Below are 19,012 nucleotides of genomic sequence, written 5' to 3' on the forward strand. Positions count from 1 at the left end.
GGAGGAGTCCAGCCAAGTTTTTAGTCTCTCAGTACAACAGTTTACCTGTTCTCATCTTTTATTGAGATATAAATGGAGCAAAGCTCTCTCTTGGCTCTTACTAAACAATCTCAGCCTGTCTCTGTCTTGAGAACCTCACTGTGCTTCTTTGCTGAACATTTTATCGCCTTTGGAATTCCCTAACATCCATCTCTTTAGATCTCACAAAAGGAGCAGAAAGGCCATATACGTGCCAGTAGGGCCTCGGTACAAGGAGAACTGAAAAGAGTGTCTTCTACACGCTCTCAAAAACCTTGACTTGGGTCCTAAAGGAAAGCTGGCTCAGGCAGTTACTCTGAGGCACAGGAAGAAGGGGCTCTAGAGTGAGGGGAAGCTGGCCTCTGAGTCGGGGCTCTAGAGTGCTCTAGAGTGAGGGGAAGCGGGCCTCTGAGTCAGTGCTCTAGAGTGCTCTAGAGTGAGGGGAAGCGGGCCTCTGAGTCGGGGCTCTAGAGTGCTCTAGAGTGAGGGGAAGCGGGCCTCTGAGTCGGGGCTCTAGAGTGCTCTAGAGTGAGGGGAAGCGGGCCTCTGAGTCAGTGCTCTAGAGTGCTCTAGAGTGAGGGGAAGCGGGCCTCTGAGTGTCATACATGCTTCGTGGCAGTGGAGACTGGAGCGGTCTCGAGCCATCAGCTTTCTCTCTGGCCTTTCCTGTGGCTCACTGTGATCATTCAAGGACTGAGAACAGGACTGGGTTGACCCAAGAAGAGGAACCAAGCTGGATGGAGAGAGCAGCTGGGCAGCACTTGGAGTTTATTCATTCATTCAACAAATACTTACTGAGCATCAGTCAAAGGCCAGGCACTGTAGTATGTGCTGGGGATACCCTGGCGAACTGAATAAAAGTATCTGCATCCCCTTGAAGGTGATATTCTAGTGGAAGAAGAAAAACTATACATATATATAAAACATATAGTAATAACAGCTAACATTTTCTTTAGGCCAGGTACTATTCTTAGTATTCCATGTGTATTTGCTCATTTAATTTTCATGACAGTAGTACTATACCAGTAATTCTATTAGCATCCTCATTTTACACATGAGGAAACAGGCACAGGGGACTTGAGTAGTTTGCCAAAGTCATGCAGTCCTAAGTGAAGGAGTTAGGATTTTGACCCAGGCAGTTTGGCTCCGAAGTTTTTGCTTTAACCACCACATTGCTCTGCCTTGCTGGTGACAAGTGCTAGGAAAAATGTAAAGTGGGGTGGGGGGTAGGCATTGGAGGTGAAGAAGGAAAGTAAATCACCATTAGCCACTGCGGAGTGAAGGCCTCTCCTGTGGACCTTTAAGATGCTTGGTTTTAGGTCAAAAACACATAAAATCCAGGAATTGCCTAAATCTCTAATTACCCCCAAAGAATGTGCTTTTCCAGTACAGGAAATGCCAGCTTGTTGGGGTCTATTCTTTGTCTCCCTGCTGGACCATAGCGCCATCAGGAATAGGACTGCCTTGGTCATCACTTCTATGACTGTGCTGAAATATTTAAATGTGGGAGTGGTTAGTCATATTCAATTGTTTGGTACCTCCTAGTTTTAAAGTGCATTTGAATGTTCTCTGTAAAAGAAGAAATGAAAGAAAACCTTAAAAGCAACCATCAGAGGCCTTAGTGGACCAGCATGAAGCTACCAGTGAGTACCCAAAACTGCTGAGCAGAATCACACGCTGCATCCGTGATGGCCACATGATGGTGGGGGCCCTTCTGACTGTGCTGTTAAGGATGTTGGCACAGTCAGACACAATCACCACCTGTGACATCAGATGGTGATTCAGTGGTAGAACAGGTCCTGACCCAGGTTGACAGCTGCTACTGCAGGTCATTGGGGCAGTAGAATATAATGGTTAGGAGCTTGAGCTTAGCTTGGATTTCCCTCTGTTCGGTGCCTCGTTCCATCACTTAAAGGCTGTGCAGTTTGGGCAACTGATTTAACCTTTCAGAGCCTGAACTTCCTCATCTATAATGGAGGAGTCTACTTTATAAGGTTGCTATCAGGAGTAATGGAGATTGTGAGTGATTTAAATCATAACAGAAAATATTCCACAACTGTTAACTGTTATTGTTATTATCAAGCAGGCTAGTTATAGTTATGTAAATATCTTTAATTTTTTCTACAATCAATCAGAAATAATTCTTGTCATTGTATTATTTCTAGATATGTATTTATATTTAAGCCTACACTTTATAACAAAACCAAATCTAGATATTGGACAGGTCCTCAAACCTTAAACCATGAAAAGCCTTGTAATCTGTAACGTCCTTCTGAAATCCACTCCTGGTTTTTGAGGAAGGAAATTTAAAAGATGAAGACTGGAGAGCACCTTTGAAGAAGACCCTGTGTATTAGGGTTCTCTAGAGGGACAGAACTAATATAATACATATATATATACACATAAAGGGGAGTTTATTAAGTATTAACTCACATGATCACAAGGTCCCACAATAGGCTATCTGCAGGCTGAGGAGCAAGGAGAGCCAGTCTGGTTCCAAAACTGAAGAATTTTGAGTCCAATATTTGAGGGCAGGAAGCATCTAGCACGAGAGAAAGATGTAGACTGGGAAGCTAGGTCACTCTCTCCTTTCACATTTTTCTGCCTGCTTATATTCTAGCCACACTGGCAGCTGATGAAATTGTGACCACCCAGATTAAGGGTGGGTCTGCCTTTCCCAGCCCACAAACTCAAATGTTAATCTCCTTTGGCAACACCCTCATAGACATACCCAGGATCAATACTCTGTATCCTTCGATCCAATCGAGTAGACACACTCAGTATTAACCATCACACCCTGGTACTAGGAGTGCAGGAAATGCGTACTGTCAAACCTATGCTGACACTGAGTCAGGCTCACCAGATACTGGCCAAGATGCTTGTTTTTGAAGGCACATGAATGAGTTAACATGGAGAGACAGGAGTCAGAACAGAAATAAACGATGACATAAGTAGATGAAATAGCCTGAACAGAAAACAGTTCCCAGAGTAGAGCATGTTCCTTTGTAGGACAGTGGCACACACATCAAAAAACAGAAGCAACATGTTTTTCTGTTGTAAAAACAAAGTTAACGTCGAAAAAAAAGTTTGTTATTTGAAGCCTGCTCTTGGCAAACATGTTGCAACTGATTTTTTATTAAGAGAAGCTTCCAATTTCTGCATAACTCACATTTTTCTTCTTGAATATATTTTCGTGGTGTTATGATTTTGCCTGTGAATCTTTTCCTTGGGTGCAATTTAGTTTGTGGTAAGGAAAAAAACCAACAAAGTTTATAATGGTTCCCAGTGTGATTTTAAAATATTCCTTGAATGACAGCTTTCAAGCTTTTCAATATAATCTTTTCTCATGAAAACATAAACATGAGACCGAGCTTCCAAATGAAAATATATTAAGAGAAAGAACTCAATGGTGCATTTCTTTTTTATTTTAATAGACTCCTAGAAATTATAATTTTCACAGCCCAGTTGAGGAATTTTCATTTTAATGGTACAGTAAGAAAATGTACAATATAAAATAAAAATGAGATAATAGTTTCTTACAGTTTCTTACAGTTAAATGGGAACAAATAACATCCTACTCTGCTTCCTTAAAGGAGCAGTATGGGCCAAGCATGGTGGCTCATGCCTATAGTCCCAGCACTTTGAGATTACAGCACTCAGGAGGCTGAGGCAGGCAGATCACTTGAGGTCATGAGTTCGAGACCAGCCTGGCCAACATGGTAAAACCTCAGCTCTACTAAAAATACAAAAGTTAGCTGGACATGACAGGTGCCTGTAATCCCAGCTACTTGGGAAGCTGAGGCAGGAGAATCACTTGAAGTTGGGAGGCAGAGGTTGTAGTGAGCCGAAATGGCCCCACTGCACTCCAACCTAGGCGACAAAGCAAGACTTTGTCAAAAAAAAAAAAAAAAAAAAAAAGAAAAGAAAAGAAAAGAAAAAAAAAAAACAGTGTGACTTGCTCAAAGGAGAAAAGTTCCATTTGAGGTTGGGGAAAGTGGCTCACATCTATAATCCCAGCACTTTGGGAGGCCAAGGTGGGAGGATCACTTGAGCCCAGGAGTTTGAGGCCAGCCTGGGCAACTTAGCAAACCCAGTCTCTACAAAAAGTAAAAAAAAAATTATCTGGGTGTGGTGGCACGTGCCTGTAGTGCCTAGCTACTCAGGAGGCTGAGGTGGGAAGAGAACTAGAACCCAGGAATTAGGGGCTGCAGTGAGCTATGATTGTACCACGGCACTCCAGCCTGGGTGACAAAGAGAGGCCTTGTCTCTTAAAAAAAAACAAAAAGAAAAATTCAATTTGAGAAAGAGCATTTGTTTGAAGATTGTAATATATTTTAGTGTAATAAAATAGTCCATCGGTCCATTCTTAGAAGCAATTGCCTCTTTGATGGGTAAGGAGTAGTTTCAAGAATGAAGTTTGAGGCCGGGCGCGGTGGCTCAAGCCTGTAATCCCAGCACTTTGGGAGGCCGAGATGGGCGGATCACGAGGTCAGGAGATCGAGACCATCCTGGCTAACACGGTGAAACCCCGTCTCTACTAAGAAATACAAAAAAAATAGCTGGGCGAGGTGGCAGCGCCTGTAGTCCCAGCTACTGGGGAGGCTGAGGCCGGAGAATGGTGTGAACCCGGGAGGCGGAGCTTGCAGTGAGCTGAGATCAGGCCACTGCACTCCAGCCTGGGCTACAGAGCGAGACTCTCAAAAAAAAAAAAAAAAGAAAAAAAAAGAATGAAGTTTGAGATCAGCCCCTCTTGGTTGCAAGGAATTGACACACTGTAAGGACAACTGAAGTACCAAGGACATGTTATAGGTAGACACACATAGCAATAAGGGAAGTAGACTCTTAAGGAATTCCAACCATAGTGCCTAGCCGAGTCTCACAGGCACTGAAAACAGAATATGAGACTAAGGAACTTCAAGTCCCCGGAGTTTGCACATCTTTTCTCTGACTTGGTTGCTGTTGACCCTCTGGGTGCGCATTTCTGTTTTTGTCCACTTCTCCTCTCCCTCCCTGATATGGTTTGGCTGTGTCCCCACCCACATCTCATCTTGAATTGTAATTCCCACAATTCCCATGTGTCATGGGAGGAACCCGGTGGGAGGTGATTGAATTATGGGGGCAGCTCTTTCCTGCGCTGTTCTTGTGATAGTGAATGAGTCTCACAAGATCTGATGGTTTTAAAAAATGGGAGTTTGCCTGCACAAGCTCTCTCTTTTTGGCTGCTGCCATCCACGTGAGATGTGACTTGCTCCTCCTTGCCTTCTGCCATGAATGTGAGGCTTCCCCAGCCATGTGGAACTGTAAGTCCAGTTAAACCTCTTTCTTTTGTAAATTGCCCAGTCTTGGGTGTGTGTTTTCTGCAGTGTGAAAACGAACTAATACACTCCCTATTGTCTTTCTCAATTCCATTGCTTCTGCTTCTTTTCTTATAGTTGGACATATTCATTACCCTGTTTTATAATTTCTCTTTCTGGGCAGACTCTCAGGTTGAGATCCTATAGCTTATTGCTCAAATCTCTTTTTAGTTCCCAATTAAAATTTCTGAAAGAATCTTATGGCCTCAGTCTTTTTGGGCAAAGCTTTGTTATCTGACTGTATCATGGCTACTGACCAGCGTGTGGGGCAGGTACCTTTTCTCTCTGATTATTTCTTGGTGTTGGTAGGAGGATTGAAGAGGAGCCATATAGTTCAAAATATGGTCTTTCCTTTGGAGACATTTGGAAGTCCAGTTCTTCTCAGAAAGGGGCGTGGGAATTGGATAGGCATGGTGGCTCACACCTGGAATCCCAGCACTTTGGGAAGTAGTGGTAGGAGGCTCGCTTGAGCCCAGGAGTTCGAGACCAGCCTGGGAAATATAGTGAGACCTTGTCTCTACCAAAAGAAAAAAAAGCGGAGACAGGGGGTATGGGGATAGGAGTCCCATGGCAGGTATATCCGGCATATGTTGACTGAAGGATTGTTGATTTTTATTCTCAGGGGTCTGAAGAACCCAAACTAAAATGGGAACACATCACAACCCTCATTGCAAGCCTCAGAGAATTTGTGAGATCCACTGACCGAAAAATCATAGCCACCACATTGTCAAAGCTGAAACTGGAGCTGGACTTCGACAGCCATGGCATTAGCCAAGTCCAGGTGGTGCTCTTTGGTTTTCAAGATGCTGTAAGTATGATATTTTGCCAGTGTTTTCCCACACACTAATATTGGTTAGAAAAATAAGATAAAACATAAGTTCTGTTATTTTTCTTTAAAAATTCCATTGAACTCTATTCTTTTTGGATGAAAAATGAGATATTCGCCTCTCAGTGTGCTTCTAAGTATCTGATTTGTTGTTTTGTGTGTTTGCATTCCCCAAGTTAAAAACACATAAAACCGAATCACCATGGAAAATAACAAAATATTTCCCATGGCTGAACTTCGTTCTTATGAAATTATGTTGGGTCATTGTTTATTTTGACGACTTTAGCAACGTAACACACTTTAGTCAATGCTATATGAGAAATGCCATCTAGTGGCCATTGAGAAAAACTTAACAGTACAGATTGAAATGGTCACTGCTGAATAAAACCAGTAATTTTTTTCCAATTTTTTCTAGTTTTCATACAGAACATTTTTAACATGTCTGTTTCATAAATACCTACTCTGTCCTAGCCAGAAATATACTTGCAGAGTACAGAGCATCACTGATTAAAAAGTAAAGCACATGATCTAATGAGAGATTGCTGAGAAGTCTTCTCTCTAAAATTGAGTTGCTATGCAACACAAACTAAAGCTAGTCTTCTGTAACGGATTCAGAACCCTCTGTCTTATTCTTGGGTGAGACTTATCTGTGGAACTCAGTGCCAAAAAGCCTCAAGCAACCCCCAGAAGACCCTTAGCAAGATATGGGAGACTGAAATAAGAGGGTTCTTCATGGTGGTTGTGGTATAAATCTGGAAGTATAATTTTATTTAAATTCCAAAAATTAATTCAGCCCTAATGAGTGCATTGCTTCTATGTAGAAAGTATCTTGACAATTTTATATGCAACATCAAATGATCCCCAATTTAAAGCCAAATCAGAATCCTTCAATAACCACTAGCATTCTCTGAGACACGGCATAAGCCACTTGGTCTTTATGCTATATTGTGGACAGGGACAAGAGTCCTGACTTGATTGAGGGCATAAGAAATTAAAGCAACTGGCAAAGCCTATCACTAATATTAAATGCTAAAAGCATGCTTATGCTGCAACTAGGGAAACCCAACTGCCTGCAAATAGAGTGAAATAATTTCGCTAATTTGCACTTGCCCACACATTTGGCTTCTAGCCTAGAGGTTGGAAAGCAAGTTTGCTGTAGAATTCAGACTGAGACCTATTGGGTTGTACTCCTGGGCCTTGGTCAGACAGACACACACACACCTGCTCTTACTCATTCACTGTCCAGGATGAGAATGAACCCAAAGTATGGGCCCTATGATGTAATTTGCTATGTAATAAAGAGCTAAAAGGAGCAGGTCATGGTTATAACAGATCCCTCTTCCACCTAATAAGAATGTAAATTCTTTTCTTTTGAGGTGGAGTCTCCCTCTATTGCCTAGGCTGGAGTGCAGTGGCATGATCTCAGCTCACTGCAGCATCTGCCTCCCGGGTTCAAGCAATTCTTGTCCCTCAGCCTCCAGAGTAGCTGGGACTACAGGCGCCTGCCACCATGCCCAGCTAAGTTTTGTATTTTTTAGTAGAGATTGGGTTTTGCTATGTTGGCCAGGCTGGTCTTGAACTCTGGCCTCAGGTGATCCACCTGCCTTGGACTCCCAAAGTGCTGGGATTACAGGGCATGAGCCACTGTGTCCAGCCAGCATGTAAATTATTTAAAGAAATGAAGATACCAGGACAAACTCAGCCTGGATGGATTTTCTAGAACAAGTGGGAACCTAGCAAGGGTTCACTTCCTGTGCAACTACTACAAGGAAGTCCTCAAACTGACTCTCTTCCAAAATAGGGGATTTTGATGAAGATGGACCAAGGACAGGCATGAGCAACTGGAGCTCCAGCTCTTGGCATGGGTTTGTGACTAGGTTACCATCTCCCCAGCCGCAGTAGGGATGGTGATTAAATTTTTGGAATTTAAATAAAATTATACTTCCATAATCATACTATAAGCACTTAGAGGTATCTAACCAGAGCCCTGTTGGGGAAATAGCCTATTTTTTTAGAGGTCTGTGTGAGCCAACAGGTAGTAGAATTAACCCAAACTTTAAGTGAGCTTGTCTTAGTCTTACGCTAAAACCTTGTTTTTAGAAAGGTAATACACATGATAAATACATACAATGGAATATTATTCAAGCTTAAAAAGGCAAGAAATTCTGACACATGCTACAACATGAATGAAGCTTAGAGATGAAGCCAAGTGAAATAAACCATTCACAAAAGGCCAAATACTGTAATTCCACTTATATGAAGGTACCTATAGTAGTGAAATTTATAAGAGACAGAAAGTAAAATGCTTGTTTGCAGGGACCGTGGGGAGGGAGAAATGGGAACGTACTGTTTAATGCGTTTAGAGTTTTAGTTTTGCAAGATAAAGAATTCTGTGGATGGATGGCAGTGATGGTAGTACAATATTGTGAATGTACTTAATGCCACTGAACCGTATACTTAAAAATGCCTAAGATGGCCAGGCACGGTGGCTCCTGTCTGCAATGCCAGCACTTTGGGAGGCTGAGGCAGGAGGATTGCTTGAGCCCCAGAGGCACAGGTTGCAGTGAGCCATGATCCCGCCACTGCACTCCACCCTGGGTGACAGAGGAAGACCCTGTCTCCAAAGCAAACGAAAAAATAATAATAATAATAAATAACTGAAAATAATGAACAGTAAGAACAGCCTTTATTTTTATTTAAAGTCTCTTACACCCTGTCTTCCTCCTTCACCCCCTCCCTCCATCCATTCTGTAGACATCATAAAAGCTAAAAACTGCAGATTCTGAGTCCCAAAGAAGCAACATTCTCATTTGAACCAGACTGCCTTTCACTTAAATAACTTATTTGCTTACATGGGGCTCACTGAACTTTGATTTGAAGTAGCAATTTTTACTTTATTTTCCAATGACATAAAGAATTACAAAGAATTCAAGGTGAAGAAACTTTTTAGTTTTTTTTTTGTAAATGGAACTTCATCCAACTGCTTGGATCAGCTAGGCTATTTGCAATTAAAAATTAAAGTAGGCTAAATGTCACTCTCTCTCCAGGTCAATAAAGTTCTTCGGAATCATAACATCAAGCCGCACTGGATGTTTGCCTTAGACAGTATCATCCGGAAGGCGGTGCAGACAGCCATTACCATCCTGGTTCCAGGTCAGAGATATTTAATTACTCTGCACATATTTAGTGCTTGGATATTTTAGATTAGTGTTCATCTGTTATTTCTCATATCACTTTAGTACTTTAAAAACCATAATACCCTTTTTTAAAGAAATATTTTCAACATCACCAAATAGTACCTGTAGTCTGGATAATGGTACACAAAGCAAAATGTTTACTAAGCGTGAGGAAGGCTTGCTTCCCCTGTCTTTAAGGAATGTTTTTGGATGTGAAGAGAAAGAGAAAAATATACAGGTGACTCAGATAAATATGCATTTCAAAATATAGATATCTGGACCACAAAACACATTCCTACATATTTTACCCAGTGGTTCCCAAATCTTCCAGTGTATTGAGCAATTTAAGGAGGCACTGCATAGCTCATTGCATTGAGCAATTTAATTGTCTTTAAAATTACAGCTTTCAAAGCCCCATCTGAGGCCAAATAAGAATCTGCCAGGAATAAAGCCCAGGAATCTGATTTTTTTTTTTAAGACTAGTCTTTTAGAGCAGTTTAAGGTTCACAGCAAAATTGAGTGGAAGGTACGGAGATTTTGCACATACCCCTTAGCCTCACACATGCATAGCCTCCTCCATTATCAAGGTCCCCCACAGAGTGGTATATTGGTTACAATCAATGAATCTACATTGACATGTTATTATCACCAAGAATCCATGTTCACATTAGGGTTCAGTCTTGGTGTTGTACATTCTCTAGGAATTCTACATATATAATAACACGTATCCACCATTATAGTATAATAAATAATATTTTCACATCCCTAAAAATCTTCCGTGTCCCACCTATAAGAACCTGATTTTAATACAGCTCCCAGGTCATGTTGATGCACAGCCAAATTTGGAAATCACTGGTCTAGACACAGCCCCAGCTATGTTGGCAGTGAAATACAACAGGGATAGTGTTGATGAAACAAGGCTTTTTGGCATAAGTGAGGAGTGTATTCATACTCTAAGGCAAAACTTCCAACATGTTTTGATAGTCTACCCATTAATAAAGAAATTGTAGGCAAAGCTCTTCCACCCTGTGTGTGTGTTGGGGTGGTGGGTGGATGCATGGATGCATGGATGAGTATGTAGGTAGGTAGAAAGAAAGAGCAGTTGACCAATTGATAGATGGATAGATACAGATTTATATATATATTTATATAAACAAATTAGAAACATGTTCTGTTGTACTAATTTGTACCTATGTTATAAAGCATTCTGAAATATAAATTTAAAAGGATAAGGTCAATATGAAATATTTTCATTTTAGTTTTCTTTTCTTTTCTTTTCTTTTTTTATAAGTAGAGACAAAGTCTCACTCTGTTGCCCAGGCTAGTCTCAAATCCCTGGGCTCAAGCTGTCCTCCCGCCTTAGCTTCTCAAAGTGCTGTGATTATCAGCGTGAGCTGCTGCACCTGGCCCTGAAATATTTTTAAATTAAAATTATTTATAAATGGTACTACAAACTTTTAAGTTCAGGCCAACCCTTCTGAGTTGTGGAATTCCCTTTCTTCTCATAGAACACTTGAGTGTTTGACATGAGAGGGAGAGCATCCGTGTCAATCTTTATGTTAAACATTGGTCAACATTAAGTTACTTCTTATGTAAGACAGAAACAGAAGTTCTGCTATCCCCGAACATGTTACTTGGACCTGGAACACACCTCCACCCCACGTCTCTCCTGTCCTGTGGCTTGCACCTTTGCATTCTTCAGGCCACCGAGAGTCTGGACCTATCACCAAATCTAAAGTAGGCTTCCTCTGTTATTCTCTCTCCTTGGAAGTGGTTTTCACCAATTTGTGATGCCATAATCTGAAACTACTTTTGTTTCTAGTTTAATAGCTGTTACCCTCACCAGAGGGTAAACTGTTTCTGGTTTATTTTATTCTGAGCCTAGCATACTGTCCAGCACAGTGTCTGGAAAACAGTGGATCCCTGATTCATATTTGGTTGAAACAGTAAGTAAATGAGTTTCACCTGATTATAACAAATTAGGGGCCGGGTGCAGTGGCTCACGCCTGTAATCCCAGCACTTTGGGAGGCTGAGACGGGCGGATCACGAGGTCAGGAGATCGAGACCATCCTGGCTAACACGGTGAAACCCCGTCTCTACTAAAAATACAAAAAAATTAGCCGGGCGTGGTAGCGGGCGCCTGTAGTCCCAGCTACTCAGGAGGCTGAGGCAGAAGAATGGTGTGAACCCAGGAGGCAGAGCTTGCAGTGAGCCGAGATCGCACCACTGCATTCCAGCCTGGGTTACAGAGTAAGACTCTGTCTCAAAAAAAAAAAAAAAAAAAAAAAAAAAATTTGAATGGAAATTTTGTATAGTGTAGAAACTTAGAAAAAAATTCTAGAGAGGCTTTGAAGCACATGATTAGTAGTTGGATGTGAACCTAAGAAATTCATGCTTTAAGGAAGTCAAACAATACTTTTCTTCAGATGCTTTATCATTAGGATAAGGCTGGTTGTATGGAATGTGCTATAGAAGGGTTAGATATTCAAAAGATCTAAGGGGTAAAGGGGGAATAGTGTGTATCACTGAAAGGGAGAGGTATGGGCCATGAGTTAAATACAGTAGCACCCTAAATTAAGGACACCTAAATGAAGAAAGGAAAAAGAGAGTATATTTTGAAATGACTTAAATAGCATATAAATGATCTGTTTACTTAATTTAAAGAAAAACAAAAAACTTCCTTTTAGTAATGATTACCTAATGTAACGTGGTATCCAGAATAGAAAATGAACATTACTGAAAAACTGAGAATCTGAGTGAAGTCTGCAGTTTAGCTAATAGTATTGTACCAACGTTAATTTAATCATTCTGAAAAACATGCCATAGTTATGTAAGATATATTAGGAAGAGCTGTGTGGATGGTATACAGGAATTCTTTGTACTATCTTTGCAATGTTTCCATGAATCTAAAATTCTTCCAGAATAGAAAGTTTAAAAAGCAAAAGTAACTGTAGGTGAAACTCTGTTAGGTTTAGGGAGAATAGCAGGGAGGTTGCAGAGGGAGCTGTCCTTGCACGAGTATCCCAGGAATGGACACTGCTGTGATCAACCATGTGTGGAACAAGGCACATTGTTTATTAAAAGTGTTTGCTAAAGAAAAAATGCTCATCATCACTTGCCATCAGAGAAATGCAAATCAAAACCACAACGAGATACCATCTCACACCAGTTAGAATGACAATCATTAAAAAGTCAGGAAACAACGTGTGCTGGAGAGGATGTGGAGAAATAGAAACACTTTTACACTGTTGGTAGGATTGTAAACTGGTTCAACCATTGTGGAAAACAGTATGGTGATTCCGCAAGGATCTAGAACTAGAAATACCATATGACCCAGCCATCGCATTATTGGGTATATACCCAAAGGATTATAAATCATGCTGCTATAAAGACACATGCACACGTATGTTTATTGCGGCACTATTCACAATAGCAAAGACTTGGAATCAACCCAAATGTCCATCAGTGACAGACTGGATTAAAAAAATGTGGCACATATACACCATGGAATACTATGTAGCCATAAAAAAGGATGAGTTTGGCCGGGCGCGGTGGCTCACGCTTGTAATCCCAGCACTTTGGGAGGCCGAGGTGGGCGGATCACGAGGTCAGGAGATCGAGACCACAGTGAAACCCCGTCTCTACTAAAAATACAAAAAAAAAAAAAAATTAGCCCGGCGTGGTGGCGGGCGCCTGTAGTTCCAGCTACTTAGGAGGCTGAGGCAGGAGAATGGCCTGAACCCAGGAGGCGGAGCTTGCAGTGAGCCGAGATGGCGCCACTGCACTCCAGCCTGGGCTACAGAGGGAGACTCTGTCTCAAAAAAAAAAAAAAAAAAAGGATGAGTTCGTGTCCTTTGTAGGGACATGGATGCAGCTGGAAACCATCATTCTCAGCAAACTATTGCAAGAACAGAAAACCAAACACCGCATGTTCTCACTCATAGGTGGGAATTGAACAATGAGATCACTTGGACTCGGGAAGGGGAACATCACACACTGAGGCCTATTATGGGGAGGGGGGAGGGGGGAGGGATTGCATTGGGAGTTATACCTTATGTAAATGACGAGTTGATGGGTGCAGCACACCACCATGGCACAAGTATGCATATGTAACAAACCTGCACGTTGTGCACATGTACCCTAGAACTTAAAGTATAATAAAAAAAAAAAAAAAAGAAAGGACTTTGTCCTTCCACCGTGAAATTGGTTTCTCTGAGGCCACTAGGAGTTTCTGATTTCAATTGAAGTTACTGTTTAAAAACATTTATTTTTGAAAAGTGGAAATTTTAGAGGAGAATTACATGGAGACAGTACTTTTTGTATTTCCCCCAGGATAAGAGAAATCCATACACACTATATACCAATATATAAATGATGAAATATGTGGACAAGATGAAGTGATGTCAGTCATTCAACAATTCCATGAAATTTCTCGATGTCCTGAAAGATTTTGTTATGCAATTAAGATATAAAGAAACTACATGAAAAACAGACGGTCTTCAAATGCCCCTGATAAAAATTCCTTTTAGATGTAAGATACTACAGTTAACCTGCCATTTCAGAAGACACATGAAAGAAGACCACACATTTTAAAAAGTATACCATCACTAGGACAATCATGCATTGTTTAATGACAGGGCTATGTTCAGAGACATGCATCCTTAGACAATTTTGTCATTGTGCAAATATCCTAGAGTGGACTTACACAAACCTAGATGGCAGAGCCTACTAGATGCCCAGGCCGTATGGTATGGCCTGTTGCTCCTGGGCTACAAATTTGTATGGTGTGTTACTATACTGAATATTGTGGGCAATTTTAACACAGTGGTAAGTGTTTGTGTGTCTAAACACACAAAAGGTATAGTAAAATACAGTCTTATAGTCTTATGGGACCCCTGTAGTATATGCGATGCATCCTTGACTGAAATGTTATTATACAGCACATGATTGTACATTCATTTCCTAGATCTGCTGGCTGAGAAGACCCAGATCTTGGTTTCTAAATGCCATTCTTCAATAAGAGGAATTGGGTCTCCTTGGAGCAGTGGTTGATTCTGGGCTGGGGGCAGGGGAAATAAAAGATAAGATTGTAGCTGGGCATGGTGTCTCACCCCTGTACTCCTAAGGCTTTGTGAGGCCAAGGCAAGAGGATCACTTGAGGCCAGGAGTTTGAGACCAGCCTGGCTAAAATATCAAGACCCTGTCTCTAAAAAAATAAAAATAAATTAGCCAGACATAGTGGTGCATGCCTATAGCTACTTGGGAGGCTGAGGTGGGAGGATCGCTTGAGCCCAGGAGATAGAGGCTACAGTGAGCTATGATTGCACCACTGTACTCCAGCCTGGGTGACACAGCGAGACCCCATGTCATAAATAAATAAATAAATACCTGCCAGAAATAAGAAAGTGTCAAAAAGGATGGAGATTTATTGAAAGGACACTATAGCCAACCTGAAAATGTTCCAAATAGTCTAAGACAGAACAATCTGAACAATAAAATAATGATCATATTGGATTATAGATTATAGAATAAAATAAGCATCCATGAGTCCATATTAATATAAATAATTGAATAAATAAATATATAGATGAGAAAGGTTAGCTTTTTGTTATAGTAGAGTTGCGATTGATAAACGAAAATGAATGAGGAAAACAGAAAATCACCAGTAGGCAAACACCACAGTAATAATTATTGCAGGCAAGGACCATCAATGACTGCTAAAGTAGGCAAAAGGATGAGGAGAAACAGGATATGTGAATGGTTTTCAAAGTGTCTCCCCACAAGATATTTACTAACTGCCAAGAGAAAACAGTAATTTTATAGTGAAGGAATGTGGTAGACACTCCCTCAACCAAATGATCAAGGTAAGCATCACTAGTAAGAAGACATGTCAGCGTCACGTCATATACCTCCTGATAGGATGCGCTGAGAAGGACACAGCATCACACTGTGGTGTTCTTGCCAAAAATACACAGCCCCAACCTCATCACAACAAGACATCAGTGAACCTCAAATAAAAGACATGGTACAAAAACCTGACCAGTACTCCTCAAAAGGGTGAAGGTCTTGAGAAATAAAGAAATACTAGTTACATATTGGAAGAGACTAAGGTGACGTGACAACTAATTATAATGAGGGATCCTTGATCAGAAAAAGGACATTGGTAGGCAAACTGGTGAGATTCAAATAATGTCCATAGATTAGTTAATAGTATTGTATCAAAGCCGGGCGTGGTGAATCACATCTATAATCCCAGCACTTTGGGAGGTGGAGGTGGGAGGATTGCTTGAGCCTAGAGTTTGAGATCACCCCAGGCAGTGGGGTAAAAACCCATCTCTACATAAAAAATACAACAATAAGTCAGGCATGGCGGTGTGTGCCTGTGGTCCCAGTTACTAGGGAGGCTGAGACGAGAGGATAAGCTGAGCCCAGGAGGTCAAGGCCACAGTGAGCTGAGATTGTGCCACTGCACTCTGGCCTGGGGGACAGAGTGAGACCCTGTCTCAAAAAAAAAAAAAAAAAAAAAGAAGTATTGTATCAATGTTAATTTCCTGGTTTTGATAATAGTGCCAGAGGTATATAAACTGTTAAAGTGAGGGCAAGTGGCTGAAGGCTATACAAGAACTCTCTGCACTATTTTTGCAACTTCTCTGTTATCCTAAAATTATTTCAAAATAAAAAGTTAAAAAAAAAAAAAAAGTGTTTAATCTTTTTTCCAAAAGGAGCACACAGAACAGAGAGTACAGTACAAGTCCCTTAAGAATTTGTTTTTTCTCAGACTATTTTCTCACTTGTCATCAAGAATCAACTTTTAAATTATTGGCAGCGTTAGTCCTCTAGTACAGGCTGCTTGTGGGTGACCAGATGCAGTAATGCTGAGCACAGAGACTATGATGGCAGTGCTAAGGTAAGAGTATTGATAATGTAAGCATACTTCCTATATTAACAATAATTGTTAAAAGCTGCTTCAAGCACTTGATATTACCACCAGTTGTTAAACTGAATCAAGCACGTGCTCCAAGTTCACATTAATGTGAATTGAACAGCATTGTATACGTACGAGGAGCTTCATGCAAGTGTGATACACTGCACTCACAAGTATTACGATCTTACTAAGCATTAGAAATACCCTGTGTTAAAGCAGCTTGGTCTAGGCCAAGTGTGGTGGCTCATGCCTATAATCCTAGCACTTTGGGAGGCCAAGGCGGGCAAATCACATGAGGCCAGGAGTTTAAGACCAGCAACATGGTAAAACCCTGTCTCTACCAAAAATACAAATATTAGCCAGGTGTGGTGGTGCATGCCTATAATCCCAGCTACTCAGGAGGCGGAGGCAGGAGAATCACTTGAACCTGGGAGGCAGAGGTTGCCGTGAGCTGAGATTGTGCCACTGCACTCCAGCCTGGGTGACAAAGTGAGACTCCATCTCAGAACAAAAAAAAAAAAAAAAAAAAAAAAAGAAAAGAAAAAGAAACTTGGTCTAGTTATTTTCCTCTGGGGAAGTAACTATTTGGGTGGGAATAGTTTTGTTGTTGATCCCATCATGCTAGTTTGGAAACAATGCACTGGCCCCACTTTCCCACTCATAGGCTTTAAGGCCCCCTTGAGTCCCAATGTTTCTCCTGACACATGGCTTTCTCCTGACAGTCCCCTCTGCTTTACATTGTTCCCAGAGGGTCCTGGGCCACCGTTCGAGCTTCCTTCTCTCAAATACCTCTCCCTCTTTCTCTATCAAGCCAAGGCTCCCCTCCTCCAGAACTCTGCATAGGCCCTTCAGCCTCTATGAATCCCTCAGTGAGTGAGGAAACTACCACTGGATTTAGTCATTGCAAATGTACTTTATTTACCCCTTAGCACCCTTACTACATGTATGTGTTAGGGTTCTTCAAAGAAACAGAACCAATAGGATACATAGAGATATATAAGAGAAGATTTATTATGGGTATTGGCTCATGCGATTATGGAGGCTGAGAAGTTCCACCATATAACATCAGTAAACTGGAGAACCAAAAAAGCTGGTGGTATAATCAGTCTGACTCCAAAGGCCTGAGAACCAGGGGAGCTGACTGTAATTGAAGGCCTGAGAACCAAGAGCTCCGATATCCAAAAGCAGGAGAAGGTGGATGTCCCAGCTCCAGAAGAGAGAAAGAGAATTCACCTTTTCTGCATCTTTTTGTTCTATTCAGGTCCTCAGTGGATTGGATGATGCCTTCCCACAATGGAGAGGGCCATCCTCTTCACCAAGTGCATTGATTCAAATGCTAATCTCTTCTGGAAACACCCTCACCCCTCACAGACACATCCAAAATAATGTTTACCAGCTATCTGGCCATCCTTAGCTCAGTCAAGTTGACATATAAAATTAACCATCTCAATATACATGTGAATTATATATATAACTAGGTCTATACCTGAGATAATCTGAGATATTTATAGCTGTATTCATTTGCACTTATAATTTAATGTTATATTTGCATGTGCTCTCAGCACTCTTCTGTATAGTTGCCCTAATTCTCCTTTAGATTGTCATCTCTTTGAGAAAAAGGACCAGATGTTCTATGTCATTTGCATATTTTACAATGTCTAATCCGATGACATGCACTCAGGGAGCCACCATGAAAGACCAAAATAACAAAGCACTGCATGAACTTACAATTTTCTACTTTCTTTAAATTATTTCAGAGAATTTTTAACATCATATATACATATGTAAAATGATAATTTTAAGTTTACAGAATTAAGAGGATATTTAAATATAATAGGATTAGAAATTTTCCTTCCCTAAAAGTGAGATTATAGTCAACAGGACTACAAACCTTTTTACATTATTTAAAAATTTCAGTTTAGGGCCGGGCACGGTGACTCACGCCTGTAATCCCACCACTTTGGGAGGCCAAGGCAGGGGATCACCTGAGGTCAGGAGTTTGAGACCACCCTGACCAACATGGAGAAACCCCATCTCTACAAAAATACAAAATTAGCCAGGCATGGTGGTGCATGCCTGTAATCCCAGCTACTCAGAAGCCTGAGGCAGGAGAATCGCTTGAACCCAGGAGGTGGAGGTTGCAGTGAGCCAAGATCGTGTCATTGCACTCCAACCTGGGCAACAAGAGCAAAACCCCGTCTAAAAAAACAAAAACAAAAATTCAGTTTAGAAATCATAACAGAAATGTAAGACTAATTATAGAAAGTTTTAAAAGGTCTAATCTTGTCCTCTAATCTAGAATCATATTTTCTTAAATTATTTTTAAATCACTTTATTGCTTTCTAAATACAAATAACCCTAGTAGGAATACCCTTCCATTCTGCCAACAGTTTTTGAAGACGTAATATGTTTAGCCCCTGCAATCAGTGCTGGGTTTACAAAACTAAAACGCATGATTTTGACTTACTCCTACTGCACTATCAATACATTAAGAAATGGGATTTTGGAATAAGAGATGAGATAGAGTAGAGGTGATGTTTGGTTAGCCTTAAGAGTTAAAGCATGAGGACATGGAAAAATTGGAATCCTTGTACACTGTTGTTGGGAATGTAAAATGATACAGCTACTATGGAAAACAGTATGATGGCTCCTCAGAAATTAAAAATAGAAGCAAGCACCCTTGTGAACCAGCAATTTCTCTTCTGGGTATAT

General features: G+C 40.9%; 1 protein-coding gene across 4 annotated transcripts in view; it reads left to right on the forward strand.

Moving 5' to 3' along the window:
- The window catches only part of MAP3K5 (mitogen-activated protein kinase kinase kinase 5), a 245,182-nt gene that overhangs the window by 211,504 nt on the left and 14,666 nt on the right, over nucleotides 1-19,012 (forward strand). For all 4 annotated transcript variants that reach the window (XM_050787912.1, XM_050787910.1, XM_050787911.1 and 1 more), the window contains 2 exons: nucleotides 5,995-6,180; nucleotides 9,246-9,351. In XM_050787912.1, the coding sequence (XP_050643869.1) occupies nucleotides 5,995-6,180; nucleotides 9,246-9,351 (292 nt within the window). The remainder of the gene's footprint in view (nucleotides 1-5,994; nucleotides 6,181-9,245; nucleotides 9,352-19,012) is intronic.

This window comes from Macaca thibetana, chromosome 4 (assembly GCF_024542745.1).
Source record: "Macaca thibetana thibetana isolate TM-01 chromosome 4, ASM2454274v1, whole genome shotgun sequence".
Lineage (NCBI taxonomy): Eukaryota > Metazoa > Chordata > Mammalia > Primates > Cercopithecidae > Macaca > Macaca thibetana.